Here is a 27,709-nt window from a genome sequence, read left to right on the forward strand (position 1 = left end):
CAAAAGACAAAAAAAATAAAAATAAAAACAAAACTAACCATAATACTGTTATACCTAAAAAAAATCAATATCAAGTATCTGTTGAAATCTACTTGAGTCTCATAATTGGTTTTTACAGTTGGTTTGTTGGAATCAGGATCCAAACAAAGTTCACACATTGCAGAGTGTTTTTAATGCTAGTATCTCAGGCTTGCTTAATTTATAGGCGAGTCAAACCTAAAAGTGTTCCTTTTTAAGACTGGAGTGTTTACGATTTAAATTTATAAGCTGAGTTTTGTTATTAACAGTAATTGTGTCACTGCTGTTTTCATTGCCTCCACAGCATGTTAATATAGTTCTATGGAGGTAGGTCCTTAGAAAATGTACTATTTTAAAGCAAAAGTTGACAGACTTTTCTTAAAGGGACAGATAGTAAATATTTCAGACTTTGCAGGCCATATGGTCTCTATCACAGCTACTCATTTTGCTGCTACAGTACAAAAGCAGCCATAGACAGTATATAAGTGAATGAGATGGCTTTATTCTAGTAAAAGTTTATTTATAAAAACAGGTGGCCAGCCCATAATTTGCCGTCCTGTTCTACAGCGTTGGTTTTTCGGAATGTATTCTGTAGATCCCTAGAGTTCTGCAGAGTTTTGGGAAGGGCAGGTTGGCAGGACTAATACTGGTATAATAGTCTACCTTCACTACCCCATCTCATCCAGAGCTGTACTTTAATGTATTTTATTTATAGGGTTTCACATGAGATTTTACTCGAAAATAGGGTTCTCCTATTTTTAAAAAAAATTTTGAAATTGATGGGTCTATAATATACTCCTAGTTTTTATAAAAAGTGACTGCTATTACTTTTGCTTTGTGCTAGGCACTAGGCACTTCTGTACTTCCTCTTTTCTCATCTGATCTTTGTAGCAACCTTACAAAATAGATTATATCATCCCCAGGGAGATGTAAGTAATGTTGTCAAAATAACTAAAGCTAGTAAATTGAATCGTTTGACTTTTTATTATCCAGGTAGTTTTGCATATGCCTGAATACCAGTCATTTGTCAAATATTATGCAGATATTTTCTTCTAGTCTGTGACTTAGCTATTCATTTTCTTACAGGTGTCTTGATGAGCAGAAGTTTTAAGATGGAATCTAATTTATTAATGTTTTCTTTTGTGGTTATTGTTTTCTGTTCAGGTTTATATGCATTTTGAATTGATTTTTGTATATGATATGAGGTAAAGGTTGAGGTTTATTTCTTCCATATGGACATCCAATTATTCTAGCACTGTTTGTTGTGAAGATTTCCTTTCTCATTGAGTTACCTTGGTGCCTTTATAGAAAATTAAATGACGCTGTAAGTGAGAGCTTGAGTTTGAGTTCTCTATTATAATTCATTGGTCTGTTTGTTTATCCTTATGCTAATACCCCCAATATCTTGATTACAGTAGCTTCATAGAAAGTTTTGAAGTCATTGAGCAAAAGCTCTCTGACTTTGTTCTTTTTAAAGATTGCTGTGAATAGTCTAATCTTTTGCATTTCCATATAATTTTTTTTTGGTCTTTTGTCTTTTTTGGTCTTTTGTCTTTTTTGTTGTTGTTGTTGTTGCTATTTCTTGGGCCGCTCCCGAGGCACATGGAGGTTCCCAGGCTAGGGGTTGAATCGGAGCTGTAGCCACCAGCCTACGCCAGAGCCACAGCAATGAGGGATCTGAGCCGCATCTGCAACCTACACCACAGCTCACGGCAACGCCGGATCGTTAACCCACCGAGCAAGGGCAGGGACCGAACCCACAACCTCATGGTTCCTAGTCGGATTCATTAACCACTGCGCCACGACGGGAACTCCTCCATATAAATTTTAGAGCCAACTTGTAAGTGTATTGTTTAGTTTCCAGCTTTGTTTCTGATAATATTCTTTTTCTTTTTCTTTTTGTCTTTTTGCCATTTCTTGGGCCGCTCTCACGGCATATGGAGGTTCCCAGGCTAGGGATCTAATCAGAGCTTTTGCCACTGGCCTACGCCAGAGCCACAGTAATGCAGGATCCGAGCCACATCTTCGACCTACACCATAGTTCATGGCAAGCGGATCCTTAACCCACTGAGCAAGGCCAGGGATCGAAACCGCAACCTCGTGGTTCCTAGTCAGATTCATTACCCACTGTGCCATGACGGAAACTCCAATATTTTTTTCTTGAAGTGTATTTTATCTGATAGGACAACCAGATGTAGTTCTAAGCATTTCAACTCTTTTATGCCTACTATTTGCCTGGTATAGTTTTCCATACATTCACTTTTAACATGTTTGTATTTTGTTTTTTCTTTTTAGGGCCACACCCAAGGCAAATAGAAGTTCCCAGGCTAGGGGTTGAATCGGAGCTGCAGCTGCTGGCCTATAACAGCCACAGCAATGTAGGATCTAAGCCACATCTGCAACTTAGACTGCAGCCCACAGCAGTGCCAGATCCTTAACCCACTGAGTGAGGCCAGGGATTGAGCCTACTTCCTTGTGGATGTTAGTAGGGTTTGTTACTGCTGAGCCACAATGGGAACTCCCATGTCTGGTGTTTAAATCTTTTACTTATTTCTTAATCTTTGCCTTAGCCATTGCATTGTTAGGATAAATGAATTAAACAAATGCTGCTGTATAACTAGCATGAAATTGAAATGTGACTTTCTTCCAAAAGTTGAATGCTGAGTTTGCTTTTCAAGGAGGATCAATCAGATGAAAAGCTTTTAGCTCCTTACCTGGCTCTTCTGATTTTCTTAGTTCTATTAGTATATTTGTTTTTGTGAATCATTTTAGTTCGACTTCTTAGAATAAGTATCTTCTGAATTATCAAATGCTGCCCTTTTTTTTCAAATACACCTCTGAGATCCATTTAGTCTCCATATGCATTTCTGAAATCCTGTTCATTGTGCACAGTTCTGTTCAAATATCATTAATTGGATTCAACATAATTAATTCCAAAACAATCCAAAAAACATGTATTGAGTGCCTTGTCATCATTCTTGAAGAATATTTTCACTGACTATAGAATTTTGGGTGGACAGTGTTTTTTTCTTTTAGCTGTTTAAAGGTTTTGTTCCACTATCTTTGACCTCCATAGTCTCTGATGAGAAATCTGCAGTCATTCAAATTATTGTACCCCTGTATATTGAAAACAAGTCACATTGTCCTTATTCTCTTTGTGTATTAAGTAATTCTGGATTGGATCATGGACATCGTGAATGTTATATTGTGGATATTCTAGCATCTGTTTTATTCCTCACAGATGTGTTATTTTTTGTTTCATCAGATGGTTAACTGGGTTCAAATTAAACTACACACTCTCATTTGGGGAAGCAGTTCAAATCTCATTTTGGTTCTTTATCCTTGACTGGAGTCTGTTTAGTCTGTCTGTCTGGGTAGTTCTGGAGTTGATCAGGGACTTGGGCAGAATTTACACCTGGAATATGGGGTTTCTCCTCTCTAAATTTTTCCTCCCAGAATATTACTCACTTTGAATTTGTCTGATGTTTTCTTTTTTTTCTTTTTTTTTGTCTTTTTTGTTGTTGTTGCTGTTGTTGCTATTTCTTGGGCTGCTCCCGCGGCATATGGAGGTTCCCAGGCTAGGGGTCTAATTGGAGCTGCAGCCACCGGCCTACGCCAGAGCCACAGCAACTCGGGATCCGAGCTGCATCTGCAACCTACACCATAGCTCACGGCAACGCCGGATCGTTAACCCACTGAGCAAGGGCAGGGACCGAACCCGCAACCTCATGGTTCCTAGTCGGATTCGTTAACCACTGCGCCACGGCGGGAACTCCTGATGTTTTCTTATGATTAGATTTAGGTTAAAATACTTTTAGCAGGAATAATAACAAAGGAAATGTTGTCTTCTAAATGTATCATGTCTTTGTCAGTTTGGGCTCCTCTAACAAAATATAGTAGATTGTATGCCTTATATAAATAACAAATTTATTTCTCACAGTTCTGGAGGCTGCAAGTCTGTGATCAGGCTGCCAGCCTGTTTGGGTTCTGGTGAGAGCCCTCTTCTGGTTTGCATACTGCTGACTTCTTGCCGTGTCTTCATGTGGCAGAAGGAGAGAACTCTGGTCTCTTTAGTCCATTATAATGGCACTAATCCCATACGCAAAGGCTCATCTTCTTGACCTGCACTACCCAAAGGCCCCATATTCTAATACCATCACATTGGGGGTTTAGGATTTCAACATATGAGTGTTGGGGGAACACAAATAGTCATTCAATCCATAACACATCACATCAGGGGGCAAATGACATTAGTTTGTGTTATTGGGGTTGTTAAATTTGATCAGGTGTCAAATTTGATAAGGTGGTGTCTACCAGATTTCCTTCTGCAAAGATATTTTTCCACTTTGTGATCAGTGTGTCATCTGTGGGGTAATACTTTGAGGCTGTATGAATAACCTCTTCCCCAAAAGGCATTCACCAGTGGTTTTAGCATCTTCTGGTGATTCTTGCTTAAATTATTATTATAGTAGTAAATGGTGATTTTTTTGTATTCCTGCCTTTCTTCTGCATTAATTAACTGACATTCTTCTATAAAGAAAAACTTTCTCCTTTCCTATTAATTTATTTTAATGTGGTATGGATTTATTCTTTAAATTTAACATGTCATGACTCATTCTTTCTAGTAGTCATTTTGTTGCTCAGATTGTTCCAGATTTGACCAGTGAAAGTCCTTTCAAATTGTCCTCTATAACTTTTGTGGGATGCCTACCAGTTTTTTTTTTTTTTTTTAGTACTTCCTTCACTTTTTACTACAAGAAGTTATGAGTAAAAACTTCTTTTTGAAGTTTTTATGACTTTTCCTGCTTCAGCCCTGGAATTTGCCATTTACCTAGGGGATAAAAGCAGTACATCTTCATTATAGAAGATTTAAGTGGGGAAAAAAAATTTAATTGAGGTAATGTTAGTTTATAACATTGGAAATTTTACTCAGGAAAAAACTCATCCATGATTTGGCCCAGTCCAAGCCACTGTTAATAGTTTGATTTATATCCTTTCCTTATCTTTTTTATTTTCATATACAGGGATACCTTGTTTTATTGTACTTGGCTTTATTGTGTTTTTTACAAATTTAAAGGTTTGTGGTAGCCCTGTGTCAAGCAAATCTGTCAGCACCCTTTTTCCAACAGCTTTTGGTCATTTCATGTCTCTATGTCATATATTGGCAATTCTACCAGTGTTTCAAATGTTTTCATTGTTTTTATTTTTGTTACGATGATCTGTGATCAGTGATCTTTGATGTTATTACTACAGCTCACTGAAGGCCCAGATGATACTTAGCATTTTTCAGCAGTATAGTGTTTTTAAATAAAGGTATGTACATTTTTTTAGACATAATGCTATGTGTGAACCTAACATGTGTATGTATTGGGAAAACAAAAAATTAGTGTAACTTGCTTTATTGTGATAGTTGCTTCAATGCACTGGCCTGCAACCAAACTCTCATCATCTCAAATATATGCTTGTAGTTAGTTTTGAAAAGCAGGTTTTATTTTGAGACTGTTTTTTAATTTTTATTATTTAACAGTATAATGAATCCCTATGAACCCATTTTCCATCTTTGGCAGTTATCAACATATGACCAATTCTTTTTTATGTGTGACATTCCTCCCATCCACCTCCCACTGGATTTTTTGGGAAGCAATTTTCAGGCATATTATATCAGTTTTAATGTACTTAGCATTTTAATATGTTTGAAAAAATACAGTACCATTATCACATTAGTCAGCATCTCCCTTTCCCCAATCATCTCATAATTTTAAAAAATTATTATTATTATTGTTATTTTGCGTTTTAGAGCCGAACTCGAGGCACATGGAAGTTCCCAGGCTAGGGGTCGAATTGGAGCTACAGCTGCCAGCCTATGCCACAGCCACAGCAACATGGGATCCAAGCTGTGACTGCAACCTATATCACAGCTCACAGTAATGCTGGATCCTTAACCCACTGAGCAAGACCAGGGATGGAACCTGTGTCCTCATGGATACTAGTCGGGTTCATTACTGCTGAGTCACAACAGGAACTCCCATCATAATTTTTTTTTAATGGTTTGTTCAAATCAAGGTCCAAACAAGGTTCACACATTACATTTGGTTGCTGTCTTTTAAGTTTCTATTACTCTCTGTTATCTTCCTCTCTCTCTCTCTTTTTTTTTTTTTTACAGTTTATTTATTGAAGAGATTGGCTTTTTGTCTTTCAGAATTTCTGTCCTGAATTTCTGATTGTTTCCCTATTCTGTCTTCAACATGTTCTTCTATTCTGGACTATAATTTCTGGAAACTTCTAGTCCGATTTAATTATAAAAGTGACATATGCTCATTGAAAAAAATTGCCAACATAGAAAAATAATCATCCAGAAATAATCACCCCAGTCCCACTCTCCACCCCATTACAGTTAATATTTTGGTTTATTTTCTTTCAGTCTTTATTTTCAATCCCCGCATAGTATCTTGCATTCTGTATTTGAACAGTGTTATTGAAATTTTTCATTGTTATAAATAATGCTTTGATAAAATATCTTTGCTTTATGATCTTATCTAAATTCAGATGATTTCCTCAGAGTAGATTCCCAGAGTTTAATTCATGGGTCAGGAAATATTAATTGCTTTTTGACAAGGCCCTAGGACAATACAGTGGGGAAAAAAAGTCTTTTCAAGAAATGGTGTTGGAGGAGTTCCCATCGTGACACAGTGATTAATGAATCCGACTAGGAACTGTGAAGTTGCAGGTTCGATCCCTGGCCTTGCTCAGTGGGTTAAGGATCTGGCGTTGCTGTGAGCTGTAGTGTAGGTCACAGACGCAGCTCGGATCTGGCATTGCTCTGGCTCTGGCGTAGGCTGGTGGCTACAGCTCTGATTAGACCCCTAGCCTGGGAACCTCCATATGCCATGAGAGCGGCCCAAGAAATGGCAAAAAGACAAAAAGAAAAAGAAATGGTGCTGGGAACAACTTAATATCTGCATGCAAAAAAAGTTGAACCCCTACCTCACACCATATACAAAAAGTGGATCAAAGACCTAAATGTAAGTGCTAAAACTAAAACTCTCCTTGGGGTAAATCTTGGTGACCTTAGATTTGGCAGTGGATTCTCAGATATGATACCAAAAGCATAAGCAACAAAAGAAAAAAAAATAGATATGTTGGACTCCATCATAATTTAAACTGTTGTGCATCAAAGAACATTGTCAAGAAAGTGAAAAAATCTACAGAATGGGAGAAAATATTTATAAATCATTTATTTCATAAGGGTCTGGAGTCCAGAATATATAAAGAATTCTTACCACTCAACAAAAAAAGGAACCCAATTAAAACAAAAGACTTGCACAGATATTTTCCCAAAGAATATATATAAGTGGCCAGCAAACACATGAAAATACAATCACCATAATTTGTCATTAAGGAAATACAAATCAAAATCACAAGATACTACTTCATCCCTATTAGAATAGCTATTTTTTTTTAAACATTGAAAATAACAAGCATTGGTAAAAATGTGGAGAAATTGAAACCCCAGTGCATTATTAGTTGGAATGTAAAATGGAGCGGCCACTTTGGGGAAAAATTGAAATGAAAACTAGTACATGTTACAATATGGATGAACCTCGAAAATATAGTTAAGCGAAAGAAGTCAGTCACAGAAGCCCACACATTGTATGAGTCCATTTATAAGACATGCTGGAACTAGGGAAATCCATAATGACAGAAAGCAGATTAGTAATTGCCTATGGCTAGGAGTTTGGGGGGGAAAGGAGAATGCCTGCTAATGGGAACTAGTTTCTAGTTATTGAAAATGTTATAAAATTGATAGTGGTGATACTTGTATAACCCTGTGAATTGTGTAGTATACCAAGAATACACTAAGAACCACAAATTATGCTTTAATTTAGTGAATTATATGTTAACTTTATCTCAACAAAACTGACTGGAAATATACTGGAGTTGCTGAGCAATACGGAAGGGCCACTGAGGTTCATGGTCTTAAATATAATTCTTAAATTCTTTGCAAATGAAGCACCTGAAAAGGGATTAATCTCCAAAATAAGCAAACAGCTACTGCAGCTCAATTTAAAAAAAAAACAATCCAGAAGTTCCCACCCTGGCACAGCGGAAACAAATCCAACTAGGAACCATGAGGTTGCAGGTTCGATCCCTAGCCTTGCTCAGTGGGTTATAGATCTGGCATTACCGTGAGCTGTGGTGTATGTTGAAGATGTGGCTCAGATCCCGCATTGCTGTGGCTCTGGTGTAGGCCCGTGGCTTCAGCTCCGATTAGACCCCTAGCCTGGGAACCTCCATATGCCGCAGGTGCAGCGCTAAAAAGACAAAAAAAATAAAAAAATAAAAAAACGGACAGGAGATTTAAATAGGCATTTCTCCAAAGAAGACGTACAGATGGCCAAAAAACACATGAAAAGATGCTCAACATCACTAGTTATTAAGAGAAATGTAAATTAGAATGACTTTGAGATGTCACCTCATACCAGCCTGAATGGCCATCATCAAAAAGTCTGCAAACAATGAACGCCGGAGAGGGTGTGGAGAAAAGGGAACCATCTTACACTGTTGGTGGGAATGTAAACTGGTGCACCTGCTGTGGAAAACAGTATGGAGGTTCCTTAAAAAACTGAAAATAGAAGTACCATATGATCCAGCAATCCCACTCCTGGGCATCTGTCTGGAGAAAACCATGACTCAGAAAGGTACATGCATCCCAGTGTTCACTGCAGCACTATTTATAATAACCAAGACATGTAAGCAACCTAAATGTTCATCGACGGAGGAGTGGATAAAGAAGATATACACAAGTATGGTGGAATATTACTCAGCCATAAAAAAGAATGAAATAAGGGCATTTGCAGCAACATGGATGAACCTAGAGATTGTCATACTAAGTGAAGTCAGACAGTGAAAGACAAACATCATATGATATCACTTATATGTGGAATCTTAAAAAAAGATAGAAATGAACTTATTTGCAGAACAGAAATAGACTCTTACACTTTGAAAAACTTAAGGTTACCAAAGGGGACAGATGGGAGGGAGGAATGGGCTGGGGGTTTGGGATTGGCATATGTATACTCAGGTATATTGAATGGTTGGCCAGTGGGATATGCTGTACAGCACAGGGAACTCTACCCAATATTCTGTGGTAATCTATGTGGGAAAAGAATCTGAAAGCGCATAGGTGTGTATATGTAAGTGAATCACTCTATTATACAGCACAAATGATCACAACCTTGTAAATCAATTGTACATCAATAAATCTTAAAAAAAAAAAAAACAAGCAAAAAAAAAAGGGCATGTTAAAAATTTTCAGTGACTGGCCAGGAAAGAGGGTGGGGTGCGTGACCAGGAGGATAGTAGATGACTCCTTCAAGGTGAGGTAGCAGGGGTAGCAGGATGGTTTGTGCTTCAAACTAGATTTTTCCAGTACTCTGGAAGTGACGGTAAGGAGTAAGAAGATATTTACCCCACCTCCAGTTCAGTGGTACTGTGTTGTAAGGAAGAAGAAAAGGTCAATACTTGAGAAGGTACACAGAGAAGCAGTACATTCAAGAGTACAGCCATCTTTCAATTAGAGCAAGAAGATGAAAAAGAACTTTCACAGAGGAGGTAGAGAAAGAATGTCAAGGATTTTTTTTGATCACTGACTCAGATTCCAGAGGGCAGAGTCATTTTGAGACAGGAATGGGAGACTGAGTCATACTAGAAAAGTGCCCCCAGATGATTGATTTATAGAGTCATGAGAGGATGAGAATCTAGGTGACGAGAGATGCCAGGGGTATCCTGAATTTCTTGGGGTGTCCAAGGTAAGCAGATTTAAGGCAAGGTAGGATTAGTCCTAGATATCTCTTCAAGGAGCAGTGCTAGCCAGCGGAACTGTCTGCAATGACAAAAATGTTCTGTACCCACAGGATCAAAGATGATGATGGCTAGACACATGAGGCTGCTGAGCACTTGAAATGTAAGAAGTGCTGCATTTACCAAGTATAATGGAAAAAATAAAAATCATTAAAAAAAAAAAAGAAGTACTTGGAGTTCCCATTGTGGCGCAGTGGAAACGAATCTGACTAGGAACCATGAGGTTGTGGGTTCAATCCCTGGCCTCGCTCTGTGGGTTAAGGATCTGGCGTTGCTAGGAGCTGTGGTGTAGGTCACAGATGTGGCTTGGATCTGGTGTTGCTGTGGCATAGGCTGGCAGCTGTAGCTCCAATTGGACCCCTAGCCTGGGAACCTCCATATGCTGTGGGTGTGGCCCTAAAAAGCAAAAAAAAAACAAAAAAAAAAAACAAAAAAACCGCTGCATTTTAATTATATTTAATTATAATTAAGATTTATGTTTAAGTAGCCATGTCTCAGAATGGCAAATAATGCTTAGTTCTATTTAGCCTTTTTGTTTGTCCATTGTCTCTTAGGGAAGGCTGGCAGCATTGAGGCAGGTTATGTGCTAGTGGAGGAAGCCTTTCCTTTTTCTTCTTAAATCCCACCCAGGAAGTTCTAGGCTAGAGGATGGGTGGTCTTAGAAGGAACATAAACCACTCTATGGCCTCCCATTATTTCCTGTTGAGGTGGTTTTGAGGTTAATGGAGACAGACTGAGACTAATCCTTGTCATTCTGCCAAATCTCTCTTTGTATGTACAACTTTCACTTAACTCAAGGGGCCATTCATTGTCTTCACTGTTTACAGTTCAAGACCGTATGTTTTAATTTTGATTGCTTTGGGTTTTGGGGGAAAAATGTGTTGAAGTTTATGTAGTATTGGTAATTGCTCTATAACGCTTTGGTATTTACTTGTCCATTCTGTTTATACAAATTAGTATGGGAATTTAAGACTAAGACCTAACCCACATTATGGTCAGGTTGGTAGGTGTTGGTTCTAAGGGTAGGCTTAAATCTTTGGATAAGGCTAAGAAATAAATAAGGAAAACTAATAATGAGATTGTATAATAATAAACAGTGCTTTCTTTCTGAGTGCCTTCTGTGAGCTGATCACTTCTATACCTTATTTGGATTATCTGATGTGATCCTTAACCAAAACCCATGAGGATTGATGCTATATCTCATTTTGTGGGTAAGTCATCTGATACTCAGAGAGCTTAAGTAACTTGCCTAAGGCAACACAGCTAGTAGAGTCCCAATTTAGAGACCATTTTGTCCAACTCTCAAGTTGGTGCACATTATTCTGCTTTGTGCCACTGCTTCCTTTTTATCTTAACAGTGCCAAGCCAAGCTCTAAGCAGTTCCTTAGGGCATTTTCCATCTAATATTATATGAAGGCCTGAGTTAATGACCATATAGATGGCTCACTCAACTCTCAGTGGTATCCCTTCTTTTTGTTTTGCTTACCTTACCCTAGTAGTTGTTCTCGGACTCCCTTGTTCCCTTTTTGAAATCTTTGGCTGTTGTCACTAGCAGCTAAGTTTTTGTATTTAAGTTTTGTACTGAATTCTCTGCTTGCAGCTAGTTGAAATGGCTCTCTTAACATTCATAAATCAGAGAAGGAGGCTTCTTTAGAGCAACTTAGACCTTTCTGCTCTTTTGTAGGGGCAGTAGTTTTCAAAGGAAAAATGTAGCTGCAAGGCCCAGTCCAGTCTGCTCTGATTATAACATTTAATAGTAGAATTATTATATAATTCTCAGTCATCTTCCAAGTCTCTTTTTTACCTGCCCACTTAGCACTTTCTCTTTTCCTATTCTTTGCCCTCTTTTTAAATTTTATGTTATTTTTTCATATATGTCTTTAAAGTCAGGCTCACTGTATTCTTGGTGCCATGTTTCTTTGTTGTTGTTGTAGCTTTGTGATCTTCATCAGTTTATTTCATATTTCATCATCTATAAAATATAGATAGTGATGTACCTTGCAGCATCATTGTAAGGTTTTTTTTTTTTTGTCTTTTTGCTATTTCTTGGGCTGCTCCCGCGGCATATGGAGGTTCCCAGGCTAGGGGTCGAATCGGAGCTGTAGCCACCGGCCTACGCCAGAGCCACAGCAACACAGGATCCGAGCCGAGTCTGCAACCTACACCACAGCTCACGGCAACGCTGGATCGTTAACCCACTGAGCAAGGGCAGGGACCGAACCCGCAACCTCATGGTTCCTAGTCGGATTCGTTAACCACTGCGTCACGATGGGAACTCCCTGTAAGGTTTAGAAATTGTGTTTATTAAGTCCCTGGTACAGAGATGGTTCTCATAAACAAGAGCCCCCTTTTTTTTTTCCCTTGGACCCGTTTCTTTGATTTAATTTGGCAAATATCTATTAGCTTCTAAATCTATGCTAGATCCTCAGCAGTCTGCACTGCTGGGGATGGTGAAGAGATCAAAACAAAACTAAACCCAGAATTTGTGAATTGAGAAAGTTACATGATACAGAAAAGAGACTGACGTATAAACAACAGAAATGTGCCAAGTGCAATAGAAATATATATAAAGTGCTAGAAGCAATTAATTCCTTTTTCAGCCCTGTCTGTGGAGTGGTTTCCAAGTATTTCTTTTGGAAAAATACTTGGTAGTCAAGATATAGGGGACAAATACAAAGAGAAAGAGAGGGTAAAACACAACTCTTAAAGGTTTCTGTAATCTGAGATACCAAGCTTTTGAGAATTGATTTCAGCAAGGCACTTGATAAAATCTTTCACGAAGTCCTTGTACATAAGATAGAGAAATGTGGGCTGGCTGATAGAATAGGAGGTGGATTTTGAAGGTGGTTATACCATCATGTCCAAGGTGTTTTTCTCCTGCAGTACTTTATTCTCCTGCAGTACAATCTCTGGGTTGGAAGGAACTTTAGAAATAGATCATCTACTCTGTCTTGCACCTAAGACCTCGCTATTACTTGGTCTCTTTTTCTCCCTTTGACTTTTTTTTTTCATACCCGTGACTCATTTATTTTGTAATTGGAAGTTTTTACTGCTTTATCTCCCTCATCAATTTCTCTCCTTCCCCACTCCCTTCTCTCTGGCAACCACCTGTTGTTCTCTGTATCTACACTGTTTCTGTTTTGTTATGTTTGTTTATTTGTTTTATTTTTTTTTGTTTTTAGATCGCACATAGAAGTGAAGTTATACAGTCTTTCTCTGACTTATTTCACTTAGCATAATACCCTTTAGGTCAATTCATTTTGTTACAAATGGCAGGATTTCTTTTTTTTTTTTTTTATGGTTGAGTAATGTTCTAAAGTCTATCTATATCTGTAGGTATAGATAGATGTCTGTTGATGTTCATCTGTTGGCTATTGTAAATTATGCTGCAGTGAACATAGGGGTGCATGTATCCTTTCTAATTACTGTTTTTGTTTTCTTTAGGTAAACAAAAGCTCTGGGTTTTTTTCTTAGCCCTTTTGATTTTTAATTCAGCAGTACAGAAAACTATATAGTGAAAAATACGCTTTCCTCCTACTCCAGTTTCCAGGTGTCCCTGCCATCCTCCCCAAAGACAAAACACTATTTTTTTTTTGTCTTTTGTCTTTTTTGTTGTTGTTGTTGTTGCTATTTCTTGGGCCGCTCCCACGGCATATGGAGGTTCCCAGGCTAGGGGTTGAATCGGAGCTGCAGCCACCGGCCTACGCCAGAGCCACAGCAACGCAGGATCCGAGCCGCGCCTGCGACCTACACCACAGCTCACAGCAACGCCGGATCGTTAACCCACTGAGCAAGGGCAGGGACCGAACCCGCAACCTCATGGTTCCTAGTCGGATTCGTTAACCACTGCGCCACGACGGGAACTCCCAAAACACTATTAATAGTTGCTTCTGTGTATGATCATGTTTTATTATACATACCTCTTTACACTTTGTACTATAGTTACTGAGTGTATATGCTATCTCCCTTAGAAAATGATAAGTTCCTCAAGAGCAAGGACCATGCCTTATAATTTCCTATATCTCCCCAAATTATTCACACATTGAAGAGTCTCAGTAAATATTTGCTTGATTAAGTACTTAAAGGAAATTTGGACTGGGAAAAAGACATGGTTCTCTGGTAACATGCCACAGTTTTCTCTGTCCTTGGCTGTATCATTTACAATCATTTTTCCCCAGTGATTTGGATGAAGACATTGTAGAAAGCATCCTTGTCACATATGCAGATGACTTAAAGCTGGAAGAGAGAGCTAATAACATCAGATGACAGAATCAAGACTGCAGATGATCTCAACAGACTGGAATGTTCAGCTGAAAAGAACAGGGATAAATATGAAGTCCTATTAAAGGAGGAAGACACCCATCAACTTAGTTATCCAAGTATAGAATTAGGAAACATGTCTTGATAACATTTTTGAAGATGACTTGGGAGGGTAGGGGATAGATATTAATTAATTGCCTGTAAGCTCAATTTAAGCCATTAGTATACCAGGATTGTCAAAGCAAACAGCCTTTGCTGAATTAGTGTAATATGAGTCCAGATGGGGTAGCTTGTGGTTCTTGTGTTCTCTTTACTGGTCAGGCTGCTTGTTGGAATATTGGATTTGTTTGGTGGCACCATACATATAAAGAAACTGAATAACTGGGGTATATGTAGATGAGAGTAACTAGGAAGGTAAAAAAATGGATATAGGAGTCAGATCTAGATTCTGTCCAGGGTTCTTTTTACCAATTGTGATAGCTTGGCAAAGTCAGTTCCTTTGAGTTTGTTTTCATTCCTTTACAATAGGGCAGAATCGGAGTTCCCATTGCGGTGCAGTGGTTAACGAATCCGACTAGGAACCATGAGGTTGCGGGTTTGGTCCCTGCCCTTGCTAAGTGGGTTGACGATCCGGCGTTGCTGTGAGCTATGGTGTATGTTGCAGACGCGGCTCGGATCCTGCGTTGCTGTGGCTCTGGCGTAGGCTGGTGGCTACAGCTCCGATTCGACCCCTGGCCTGGGAACCTCCATATGCCGTGGGAGCGGCCCAAAGAAATAGCAAAAAGACAAAAAAAAAAGTTGGCTTAATGACTAGATATAGTAACTGTTCTGAAGTAGGCTACATTTTTTTTTTTTTGTCTTTTTGCTATTTCTTGGGCCGCTCCTGCGGCATATGTAGGTTCCCAGGCCAGGGGTCGAATCGGAGCTGTAGCCACCGGCCTACGCCAGAGCCACAGCAACGCTGGATCGTCAACCCACTAAGCAAGGGCAGGGACCGAACCCGCAACCTCATGGTTCCTAGTCGGATTCGTTAACCACTGCGCCACGACGGGAACTCCTGAAGTAGGCTACATTTTAGTGGGTCAGACAACTGAGTAAAACCGAGATTATAGTGCCGCTTAAGTGTTCAAAGAGCTGACTTGTGGAAAAGCGGGTAAACTTATTCATACTGTTCCCAGTAAACGCAGATCAAACCATTTTGTTGTGTAACAGTAGAATGGATTTCTCTAGGAGGAAGTGAATTCTCAGTGACTGGATATAGTCAAGTTAAAACTGTATAATCACTTGTCAGGGATGCCTGTAGAAGCATTTTTATGAGTAGAAGTTTGGGCTAGAAGAATAGGCAAAGTATGGTCAACCAGGGACCAAATTTAGCCAGACATCTGTTACTGTAAATAAAGTTTTATTGGAATGTACCACACCCAGTTATTCATAATGTTGTGTATGGCTCCCCTCCTGCTACTACAATGTGGAGTTGAGTAGTTAACGACAGACTGTATAGCCTGCCAAGCCTAAAATATTTACTGCCTGTTCCTTTACAGAAAAATTTTGCTGACCCTTGGTCTAGATAAATGCTTCACAACCCAAATTATTTTATGAATTGATAACTATCCTAAATTCTCTGTCATGGGGATTTCAAGTGTCAAAGAGGAATGAAGGCAAGATTTGAAGTGAGACGGTCAAAGGGTTTTTTGTTGTTGTCGCTAACTGCAATGAATGAAAACTGGAAAACGGTTAATGAACTTCCATCATCCTTTAAGAGAACATGATTTTATAAACAGACATCTTCTGATGTGAGAAAAGTATTTGTATGCCACTTGGGCTATACCCACTAGAATTAGAAGGTGGTTGTATTAACTGTTCTGAGCTTTGGTTTCCTCCCTTGTTAAATGGAACACATTCCAGAGTTTTCTAAAGTTGAAGATCGAAGCAAATATGGGCACCCAGATACAGCTATCACTGTTGCATTTCATAATGCACCTTATTGGAGCACGTGTCACACCAGACAGAATTTTTGTTGGGAAAGTATAAATCCTTCCCCCGAGTGCTGCAAGTTGGGGTAGTACACAAAAACCTTTTTTTTTTGTCTTTTTTCTTTTTTCTTTTTTTTGTCTTTTTAGGGCTGTGTTCTGGGCATAAGGAAGTTCCCAGGCTAGGGGTCAAATCACAATTGTAGCCGCCAGCCTGTGCCACAGCCACAGCCACAGCTGCTCAGAATCTGAGCCCTGTCTTCGACCTACAGCACAGCTCACGGCAATGCTGGATCCTTTAACCCACTGAGCAAGGCCAGGTATTGAACCCGCCTCCTCATGGATACCAGTCGGGTTGTTACCGCTGAACCACAGCAGGAACTCCATAAAAACCTTTCTTGGTGTGGACTGAATCTTTAGATCTCATGGCAAATAGGGGGAAAATAGAGCTCACTGGCAAATATGGGAATATATTGTGGTTGCCAGTTTCAGTCCATATTATACAAGTAATATTCTCTATTCTAGAAGGGCAGAGGTTTTTCCCAGACAGTGCACTTCTTCCAGTGGAATAGGATTTTAAACTTTTCTTTTTCCTATGCATTTTGACTTTTATATTCAGAGTCTGCTGCCACCTAACAGTTTTTCTTTGTTTAATTTTTCTTTTTTTGTTGAAAGTGTTGACTCGGAGACAAAAAGAGGCCAAGAACAAGAGTGACAATGGTATAGCTGCCCAGACTTCCCTAGACATTGACAAGTAAGTAGGTATGCTGTGTTTACGGAGCTCTAGCTCAACATACCATTGCTTAGACCAAATAAGACACAGTTTATCTCTTACCCTGGGTTTCTTTGGCCTGGCAATTACTTTGTTTCTTTAAGGCCTGAATTTCTTTTTTGTATTCCCAGTTTATGTCAGCGTAGGTGGTCTCTGTATCCCTTTTTGTTACCCTGAGAAGATCCTGCCACCCACTCCATTTCCACATTACTCTTAGCTTTCTGTTTTCTTTGAAATTGCATATTGGTGCTTTGGGGAAGCAGTGAATTATGTTGCAATGTGTAGAGAAGTTGAGTTGCAAGAAGTTGGGCAATATTGAAGATTTCCTTGGGTTGTCGGTTTCATCTTGACTAAGAAGCACATTCCGAGGAAAGGCAGAGGGATCACGTATAAGTGCTGCCTCTTGAAAGTAAAAATATCACCAACAATACATTGGAACAGTTAATTATTAGATCTTAATCATGTACGGATTTTATCTTAGACCCTAAATTTCATGCTTCCTTCTCTAATCCAGTAGAGCAGAGCCGATCCACTTGCTTCTTTTGGAATCCTACTGTTATGCAGACATTCTTCTAGGACTATATTCATCACTCTATTGTAGTCATTTTTTTTCTTTCATTTTTGACATTTCTGTCTTCCTGACTAGACTGTGAGTTATTTGAAGGCAGGTGCCTGCTTTTTAGGACCATATCCACAGCATATGGAGGTTCCCAGGCTAGGGTGTTTAAATCGGAGCTACAGTTACTGGTCTACGCCACAGCAGCGCCAGATCTGAGCCAAATGTGCAACCTACACCACAGCTCACGGCAACGCCAGATCCTTAACCCACTGAGTGAGGCCGGGGGTCAAACCTGCAACCTCATGGTTCCTAGTCAGATTTGTTTCCATTGCCACAATGGGAACTCCATTTTTTTTTCTTTCATTCATGTTTATATCTCCAGCATTAAGTGTGTGTGTGATAGCAATAACCATAATACCTCTTTATTGAGCACCTGATATCAGTCACATAAGACGTGCTGGGTGCTTTGTTTGCTTTGTAGCGATCATAATAGCTGGTTAAGGTGGTTATTCTTTCTTTTTAAAAAATTGATATAGGAGTTCCACTATTGATATCAGTGGCTCAGTGAGTTAAGAACCCCACTAATACCAATGAGAAATTGAGTTCACTCCCTGGCCTTGCTCAGTGGGTTAAGGATCTAGCATTGTCACAAGCTTTGGCATAGGTCACAGATGTGGCTTGGATCTGATGTTGCTGTGGCTGTGGCCTAGACCTGCAGCTGCAGCTTTGATTCAGCCCCTAGTCTGGGAACTTCCATATGCCCTAGGAGTGGCTATAAAAAGAAAAAGAAAAAAAAATATGGAAACTGAAGAGAAATTCTAACTGGTTAAGATCATGTGGCCAGAACTGCCAAAGTCTACCTGACTCAAAAACTTAAATTTCTTTTACAGTGCTGCTGTCTCTTGTGTAGTAAGGGTTTAATACATGCTTTATATATTAATTGATAAACCTTGAAAGGTACACTGGTCTAGCTTTTCTCATAAGGCAGTGTTTTACTTGTATTCTCTCTAATGATTAATTACTTGAGTGACTTATTTCTCCTATTTCTAGGAGAAAATTTTCCTTAGAAGCAATCTAAATCTTTCTTGCTGTAGTAACTGAATAGCAGTACCCAGAAAAAGTAGTCTAAAATAGCAAGTTTGGAAAGTTTTCTGTAGCTTCTTAAAACTAAGATGATCTTAGGAGTCAGGCATACCTGACTTCTGATAATTATTTAGCTATAGGACCTTGGGGAGAATAGTACCTTCCTAATAGGGCCAAGGAGTTAATTGAGAAATTGTGTTTGAAGGGCCTTGTACCAGATCTCACCACAGAGAAAATACTTCACAAATGTTCGTTTTCTTCCATTGTTTCCAACAATTCCATTTTTACTGATGCCCAATAAACCTTACCTCAAGGACACAATTTCCTTTTTTTCTACAGACTCTACTGTTATAAAGAGATAAAAATAACTACGTATGTGAAGTTATGCAAAAGCCTCTGGCAGAACCACATGATTTTTGGTAATTTCCTAGTTAGTATTGCAGGTTATAGAATTAAGGAAGTCAGCATATAGACTGACTTGGTTTACTAATCAGACAAGTTCATCCACCCTGGTAAAAATGTCACTTTGATTTAATGTTCTTCATGTTCCCTTTTCTGTCTAAATTTTAACTTCCCTTGAAAAACAATTACGCATAATTTGAGAAGAGTTTGACAGATTATTTTATGTCTGAAGAGAAATTAGCATTGTTTGAGATAGTTAGAAGGGCTGATTTCATTATCATCCCATTGCTACAACAGCAGGGTACAGAGAAACAGCCAGGGAAAACCTACTAATCACTCAGTCCTTTTGATTGGCATCGGGTTAGTTTTATTGGTGATCCTGCTGAGCAGATCTTCTTTGGTTGACATGTCTCCTCCACAGAATAACTTTAAGATGTAAAAACACAATTTGAGACATATCTAGGAGCACAGAGGCAAAAGTAAATCTTAAAAGTGCTTTTTCTCCCTTTCCTCTGATTGGCTAGGAATGAGAAGTGTTATCTCTGTAAATCCCTCGTCCCATTCAGAGAGTACCAGTGTCATGTAGAGTCCTGTCTCCAGCTTGCCAGAGTTGACCAAGGAGATGGGCCTGAAGAGAGTGGGAGACTATGCTTGGCTGTGGATGGGAAGCGTCCACAGCAGCTGAAGAACCTGAAGGTATGTGTGGAGTATTTTAGGGAAGGTTACCTGGTTAGCCCCCCACAGTTCTAGACTTTTATCTTCTCTTCCTTCCTCCTCCTTTTTTTTCTGTGTATCTTGAAGCAAATTTGTGCTTTTTTTAAAAATTATTTTTTCTTTTAATTAAAAAGTAGTATATACTCGTAGAAAATATGGTAAGTTCAAAAAAAGTACAAAGGACCAAGGGAAATCGTCACCCATAATTTAGCTACTCAAAGATGACATCTTTTAGTATTTTGGCCTGTTTTTTTCAGTCTTTGCACCATACTATATATGTACATATATGTGTGTGTTTTTATGTGTGTTTATACACTTAACATTGTAGCATAAATGCCTTCCTGGGTATATTTTTAAACTTTTTAAAAATAACTTGGAGTTCCCATCATGGCGCAGTGGTTAATGAATCTCACTAGGAACCATGAGGTTGCTGGTTCAATCCCTGGTCTTGCTCTGTGGGTTAAGGATCCAGCATTGCCATGAGCTGTGGTGTGGGTCGCAGATGCGGCTCAGATCCTGTGTTGCAGTGGCTCTGGTGTAGGCCGGTGGTTACAGCTCCGATTAGACCCCTAGCCTGGGAACCTCCATATGCCACGGGAGCAGCTCAAGAAAAAGGCAAAAAGACAAAACAAAACAAAACATAAAATAACTCTTTATGTTTCTATCAGTCAGTTAACCAATTGCATATTATTGGACATTCAGATTCTTACCAGTTTCTCTCTGTTACAAGGCTGTGTTTAAAACATTAGTCAGTCTTTGTACCACTGATTATTAAGGTAGATTTCCTGAAGTGGAGCTCTTAGGGCAATAGATGTAAACATTTTAAAATTTCTTGAAACATACTGCCAAATTACTTTCCAGAAAGGATATCCAGTCATATCCCTATTGCCAGGAACATACATGATCAACTCTGTTAAATACCTCCTGTGCTTAGCCTGAGGAAGCTGTGGAGTGTAGTCTTGGTCACTAGGAGGATGGATGTGCTTTCTGGGCTTTGTTAGAGATCAGGAAGAGCAAGTCTTGACTTAGAGCTCAAAGATAAAGCAGAACCTTTATATTCTAGGTTTACTGACACAGCAGTCACCGCACACTAACGTGGAGAAGCCATTATCTGTCAAAGGGACCTCTGTATAAATGGAGTGTTTTTTTTTTTAATTTTAATTTTAATTTTTTTTGTTGTTGTTGTTATTGTTGTTGTTGTTGTTGCTATTTCTTGGGCCGCTCCCGCGGCATATGGAGGTTCCCAGACTAGGGGTTGAATCGGAGCTGTAGCCACCGGCCTACGCCAGAGCCACAGCAACGCGGGATCCGAGCCACGTCTGCAACCTACACCACAGCTCACGGCAACGCCGGATCGTTAACCCACTGAGTAAGGGCAGGGACCGAACCCGCAACCTCATGGTTCCTAGTCGGATTCGTTAACCACTGCGCCACGATGGGAACTCCATGGAGTGGTTTTGAAATGGTAATTTGGAGTTGGGATTTATAAGAATATGCTTATACCATAGAGCCAGTTTATTCTCTAGCATCGATGCCTTAGAAGCTACCTTGAAACTGTAATTTTCTACTTAAAATCTGTCCAAATCCATTGTAGGTCAAAGGCTACTGTTGTCTAATACCATCTTGGTGGAATAATTTGCCTTGACTCTGGTATCCATTCTTGGCTATCCCTGGCATAAAAATATATTCTGTTCATCATTTGCTTTTTTATTGTATACCCTCATTTATTAGAAAGCCAAAGACTTTGCTACAACTGTGCCCTCACACCTCTTTTCTCTTGGAGACAGTTGTGATCTGGGCTAAGGAAGTTGTATTTTAGACTTTCTATGTAACCCTTTCATCTGTTCTTATCTGTTTTTCTCTTATAGGAAAAAGACCGGAGTGAAGGCCGACTCATCAGTCTCTTGGAACAGTCTGAATATAAGACCACAGGTGAGGACCTCAGTATCAGTTTTCTGGGCTTCTGCCTAAGGCCTTCCAATAAAAATAGCTGCTACCAACTACCAACTCCTCTATCTTTTTGCTGAAGTTATGTGGGTGTACATTTGACCCAATTACCCAACCTTTGAGACTTGGTCTAGGTCATCTCTTGCTAAGGAAGAGATCTTTTTAAATTTTTTTAAAATTTAAAAAAAAATTTTTTTTTTAATTAATTTTTTCTTTCTTTTTTGGCTGCCCAGTGGCATATAGAGTTCTTCCCAGGCCAGGGGTCAGATCCGAGTCAGCAGTTGTGACCTGTGGCAGTGCTGGATCATTTAACCACTGTGCCAGGCCGAATATTGAACCTGTGTTCTGGCACTTCAGAGACACTGCCGATCTCATTGCACCATAGTGGGAACTCCTAAATACCCTGCCTTGTTTATGTGTTTTGTTTCAGGCTTTATAAAGCTTGAACTTTCGACTGCCTGTTGAACTGGGGATAAAACATTCCCAAATCACAGGTGAATGCACAAACCCCAAGTACCTTCTACAGGAATAGGCATTAAAATCCAGGCATTACTGGAGTTCTCATTGTGGCTCAGTGGGTTAGCAACCCAGCTAGTATCCATGAGGCCTAGCCTTGAACCCTGGCCTTGTTTAGTGGGTAAACGACCCAGCACTTGCTGCAATTAAACTCATAGCCTGGGAACTTCCATATGGCACAGGCTCGACCCTTAAAAAAAAAAAAAAAAAAACACAGACGTTACTGTTTTCTTATGTTTTGTGCATCATTCATGTTACTTTTAGCTTCGTGCCTCAACCTAAGCTCCTGAGGGATTGTAGGAAGTAACTCTCTTTCTGTGCCTAATATTTAAGGAGGAGTGGAGTGGATAAGAGCATTGCATAGAGTTAGTAATACCAACTACATAAATTACAAGAGTTATATCTAGTAAAGTTCCATACATATTCCCTGACATAAGTAGGTTCTTAGTAAATGTTAGCTGTTATTATTACTGCTGTTATTGTTAATAGTTTCTTTTTTTCTTTTTTTTTTTTGTCTTTTTGCCTTTTCTAGGGCCGCTCTCACGGCATATGGAGGTTCCCAGGCTAGGGGTCCAATCAGAGCTGTAACCACCGGCCTACGCCAGAGCCACAGCAACGCAGGATCTGAGCCGCGTCTACAACCCACACCACAGCTCACAGCAACGCCAGATCCTTTAACCCACTGAGCAGGGCCAGGGACCGAACCCGCAACCTCATGGTTCCTAGTCGGATTCATCAACCACTGCGCCACGACGGGAATTCCAATAATTTCTATTTTTAAAATTTATTCAGTATAGACAGAAGAGGAACTTTTGCTTAGGTATGGTGAGATTTACTTACCATCTAGTTCTTTTTTTTTTCTTTTTTTTTTTAGGGCTGTCCTTACAGCATAGTTCCCAGGCTAGGGGTTGAATCTGAGCTGCAGCTGCCAGCCACAGCCACATCAGATCCAAGCCACATCTGCAACCTATGCCGCAGCTTGCGGCAACACTGGTTCCTTAACCCACTGAGTGGGGCCAGGGATCAAACCTGCATCCTCATGGATGCTAGTCAGGTTTGTTACTGCTAAACCATGACGGGAACTCCTACCATCTAGTTCTAATAGTTCATTCCTGCCAAACAAATCTTTTGTGCTTTCTGATGACTCTACAAAAGCAGCCTCTCTGAGCCCCATGGCCTGCTGCCCCTAGATCAGCAGGTTGTGAATCTCAGCAGGTAGCAGATTTCCTTTGGCAACTCCTTGTTTCTCAGGTCTAGATTTGAACTAGATTTATTCAGCGGTTATTCATTCAAAAATGTTCACCTCAGTACTTCTGCAACTGAGCCTTTTGGATGTCAGTGCTTACATTCTGTTGGTCTGAAGATTGGGGAACTGAACTACCTCGATAAGCCTGATGAAGAGTAGTGCCCACAACACAGGAAGCACATGACCATTGAGAAGTGTTATGATTACAGCACTACTAACATTACTTTTTCTCTCTTATCACAGATGCAGAGATAAAGACCAAGTTTTCAGAAACAGGAGCCTTCAGGTGAATTGGGGTGTGCGTTGAAGTATGGCTGTCAGCAGTTCAAAAAAAATACAGGCCCTGTCTTATGTTAAAGTGTAGTGTGATACTCAAATTGTTGAAGTAGAAACCTGTGGAACTGTGTGACCTCTCCCTAATTTTGTGATGCCCCCATATATCTGGGCTAAGAATTGGAAAGCTACTTCAGTTCACTCATGATGTTAAAACAAGAAGAGGAAAAGCTGTCTTACTCTCTTCCCTGCCTTTCTCTCCCCACCCAACCCTGGTTTTCTAACTTAAAATTTAAGCAGCTTGGGAATTTGGGTGTGAATTCTCATTTTCTTACTGTGTTGCTTTGGGTATATGATTTACTCAGTGTCCTCATCTGTGAAAGGGGAATGATAGTATTTATCTGGTTGGATTATTCCAAAGATTATGTGAACTAACAGTATATGTAAAAACCCCTGGAGTTTCCCATGTGGCACAACAGGATCAGTGGAGTCTCTGCAGCACTGAGACAGTTTTGATTCCCTGCTTGGCACAGTGTGTTAAGGCTTCAGCATTGCTGCAGCTGCAGTGTAGGTCACAACTGTTGCTTGGAACTGGTACCTGGCGAGGGAACTCCATATGCCATGGAGCGGCCAAAAAAAGAAAAAACAAAACAAAACCCTGGTAGAATGCATGATGCATACTTCATGCTTAATTCTGACTTTTTTTTCTCCTCTCTAGGGTGCCTTCAGCAGGGGTAGAAGAGGCAGGCTGCAGCAGAGAGATGCAGAGTTCCCTTGCACATCTTGACTTAAATGAGTCTCCCATCAAGTCTTTTGTTTCTGTTTCAGAAGCTGCAGATTGCTTAGTGGACTTTAAAAAGCAGCTTACTGTCCGGCCAGGTAGCCGGACACGGACCAAAGCAGGCAGAGGAAGAAGGAGGAAATCCTGAATTTCTAGGGTCCAAAGGCTAACAAAACCATTAGCAGTAGGAGTGGGCCATGTTCATTAAGCCTTAGTGGCCTCCAGTTCATTGTTAAACAAGTTTTGGTCCTACAGTTTTTACCACCAGCACCCACTTAGCTTTCTGGTTTTTATGTTTTCTATGAGCTATACAGACAACTGTGTATAGTATTCTGTTTTATAACAGTCTGTTTGAATTCACTTATGGTTAAAAGAAAATTTAAATATATTTATCTATGTTTCTATGAAATCTGATTTCAATAAGATTGAGATTTTCCTTTTTTTTCTGGGGTTTCGGGGGAAGGATATTTTAATTATGAGGCTAGTTCTCAGACTCATGAATTACATGTTTCTTAATGAATTTCATTACTGCTCTTTGACATAATGCCTGTATTTACCGAATGTATAGTGCACAATTCTGAACATTCTGTAGCTACTCCCTGGACCTTCTCTGACGTAATTCTGAAAGATGTCAGGCATTGAATTCTGCTTCTGTTCTGCCATCCTTACCATTTAGTGACCTGTCACTTCATCTTGCTATCTCATCCAGTTAAGAATTCTCAGCCAGGAGTTCCCGTCATGGCTCGGCAAAACAAACCTGACTAGTATCCATGAGGAGGCAGGTTTGATCCCCGATCTAGCTCAGTGGGCCGGGAATCGGCATTGCCCTGAACTGTGGTATAGGTCGAAGACACAAGATCTGGCCTTGCTGTGGCTGTGGTATAGGCCAGCAGCTACAGCTCTGATTCAGCCCCTAGCCTGGGAACCTCCATATGCTGTGACTGTGTCCCTAAAAAACAAAAAAACAAAAAAACAAAGCATTCTCAGCCAGAGCTTGGGACCTTCTTTGAGGGATGTGTCCTGCCATTCTTGCCTGAAATTTGTAAGTGAAACTCTCAGTTATTAGTTCCTACACATTTTTTCTTTTGTCTTTTTAGAGCTGCACCCATAGCATATGGAAATTCCCAGGCTAGGGGTCAAATTGGAGCTATAGCTGCTGCCCTACACCACAACCACAGCAACACAGGTTCCAAGCCGTGTCTGTGACCTATATACCGCAGCTCATGGCAATGCTGGATTTTTAACGCACTGAGTGAGGCCAGGGATTGAACCCTCGTCCTCATGGATACTAGTTGGTTTCGTTACCGATGCGCCACGGCAGGAACTCCCTAGTTCCTATGCAATTATTTTTCTTCCTAAATTAACCAGTGAGGATGCCTTACATATTCATCTGCTAAAACTATGATTGGCTCTCTTGTCATCAGAGGACAAAGCAACAGTAGGAAATAGCTTCTATTTCAGCACATTGGTAGAGGAGTGCACATTCTAGACCACATGGCTCAGGAGTTTCCATTGAAGAGCAGAGATGTGGTCTGTCCTCAGTTCACAGGCAGACTCCAAAGAGGAAAGGATGTTGAATGGCAGAAGGAACTACCTGAAATAGATGACCAGACAAGGATGATGAGAAGCTAGCTTTGGCCCACACTGATTGGAAAATGGTATGAGGTGGCTGCTAATCAGGAAAGGATCCTGGGACAGGATAAACAGGTCACCACTCACCTGACTTCTGACTTACCAAGTTCAAAGTTTTCCTTATTTTAAAACAAACATGGGGTGTGTGTTAGACTGAAGAGGTCAGAGACAGGATGTAAAGCACAGCACAGGCCTTTAATGCACTATTTCCTGCCTAGTTGCCTTTGCACTGTTTTTTGTTTTTTGTTTTTTAACAGCTCATTGAGTTAGAAGAAGACAGGATGACAGGCTCACTCTTTTTTCCTTCCATGTCTTGGTGTTGGATGGCATTGACACTGTGGCCAGCATCATGGAAATAATTGCTCTTATTTTTTGAGCCATTGCTATGGTTCAGGCAATGTGGGTACCTTCATTTAATCCTCACAGCAACCTTATGAAGTAGGTATTATCCTCCCCAATTTTCAGATGAAGAAACAAAAGCTTAGAGTAACAAATAAAACCATTTTTTGTCCTGGCAGTGAGACGACAGTGCCGCATCTCTTCAGTCCTAAAGAGTGCTGTATTTTGACTCTAGTATTGATTATTTCCCTGTTTTCCTCTAATGAAAAGTAGTTTATCAGTTATGTCCCATCAACTTAACTCTCACTAGTCTTCTCCCTCATTAAATGGCAATTTATTGGAGGTAAAGTTCTATAAACAAGAAATAGTGTGTTTTATCTCTCTGCCTGAAGATAAGAAAAGGGAAAAGGGAGTTCCCGTTGTGGCACGGTGGTTAACAAATGCGACTAGGAACCATGAGGTTGCAGGTTCTGTCCCTGCCCTTGCTCAGTGGGTCAACGATCCGGTGTTGCTGTGAGCTGTGGTGTAGGTTGCAGACGCGGCTCAGATCCCGTGTTGCTGTGGCTCTGGCATAGGCCGGGGGCTACAGCTCCGATTCGACCCCTAGCCTGGGAACCTCCATATGCCGCGTGAGCGGCCCAAAGAAATAGCAAAAAGAAAAAAAAAAGGGGAGGGGGGGAAGGACTGATTCTTTAAAGTGAATTATTTAACTTAAAATTGTGCAGTCTTACTAGAACATGGGTCAGTGGCAAAGTATTGAAGGAGGGTGTGGATCAGTAGACCCAGGAGTGATAGGCTTATTTGTTATTGTGGAGTCAGAGAGAACAGTCATCTCCCCAGGCTCTCCAACCTCCATCTTTGGTAAAGGCTTCTCATTTGTCTTACTTTCCCAATGCCAGTGGTCCTGTGGGAGGGACTTTAGTGAGACATTCAAGAGGCGGCAGTGGAAAGAATATGACGGCAGTGGAAAGAATATGACGTAATTCTGAATCTAAATCCTTGCTTCTTTGTTGTTGTTGTTGGGTTTTTTTTTTTGGTTGCACCCATGGCATGAAGAAGTTCCCAGGCCAGGAACTGAACCAGCACCACAGCAGCAACTCAAGCTGCTGCATTGACAAAGCTGGATCCTTAATCCAGTTGCACCACAAGAGGATTCCTGAACCCTTCCTTTTGATACAAGTTAACTTCTCTGAGACCTAGTTTCCTTGTTTATGAAGTGGAAGGAAACTTCCAGGGCTGTAAGGAGTATGATAATGTGTTTAAAAGTACAATATCTATCTCATGGAAAGTGCATGAATGGTGGCAACAGTTGTTATTCAGTGTGATGCTAGTTTTG

General features: G+C 40.1%; 1 protein-coding gene across 9 annotated transcripts in view; it reads left to right on the plus strand.

The window, feature by feature from the left end:
- The window catches only part of UIMC1 (ubiquitin interaction motif containing 1), a 136,622-nt gene extending 111,811 nt beyond the window's left edge, over positions 1 to 24,811 (plus strand). For 7 of the 9 annotated variants that reach the window (XM_047778018.1, XM_047778016.1, XM_047778020.1 and 4 more), the window contains 5 exons: positions 16,785 to 16,863; positions 19,450 to 19,621; positions 21,508 to 21,571; positions 23,592 to 23,634; positions 24,340 to 24,811. In XM_047778018.1, the coding sequence (XP_047633974.1) occupies positions 16,785 to 16,863; positions 19,450 to 19,621; positions 21,508 to 21,571; positions 23,592 to 23,634; positions 24,340 to 24,550 (569 nt within the window). In that variant the 3' untranslated portion in view covers positions 24,551 to 24,811. Of the gene's footprint in view, positions 1 to 1,104; positions 1,215 to 16,784; positions 16,872 to 19,449; positions 19,623 to 21,507; positions 21,572 to 23,591; positions 23,635 to 24,339 lie in introns of those variants that run through there. The other 2 variants (XM_047778022.1, XM_047778021.1) reach the window with 2 other exon arrangements.
- The last annotated feature ends 2,898 nt before the right edge of the window (positions 24,812 to 27,709 follow it).

Source organism: Phacochoerus africanus, chromosome 4 (assembly GCF_016906955.1).
Source record: "Phacochoerus africanus isolate WHEZ1 chromosome 4, ROS_Pafr_v1, whole genome shotgun sequence".
NCBI lineage: Eukaryota > Metazoa > Chordata > Mammalia > Artiodactyla > Suidae > Phacochoerus > Phacochoerus africanus.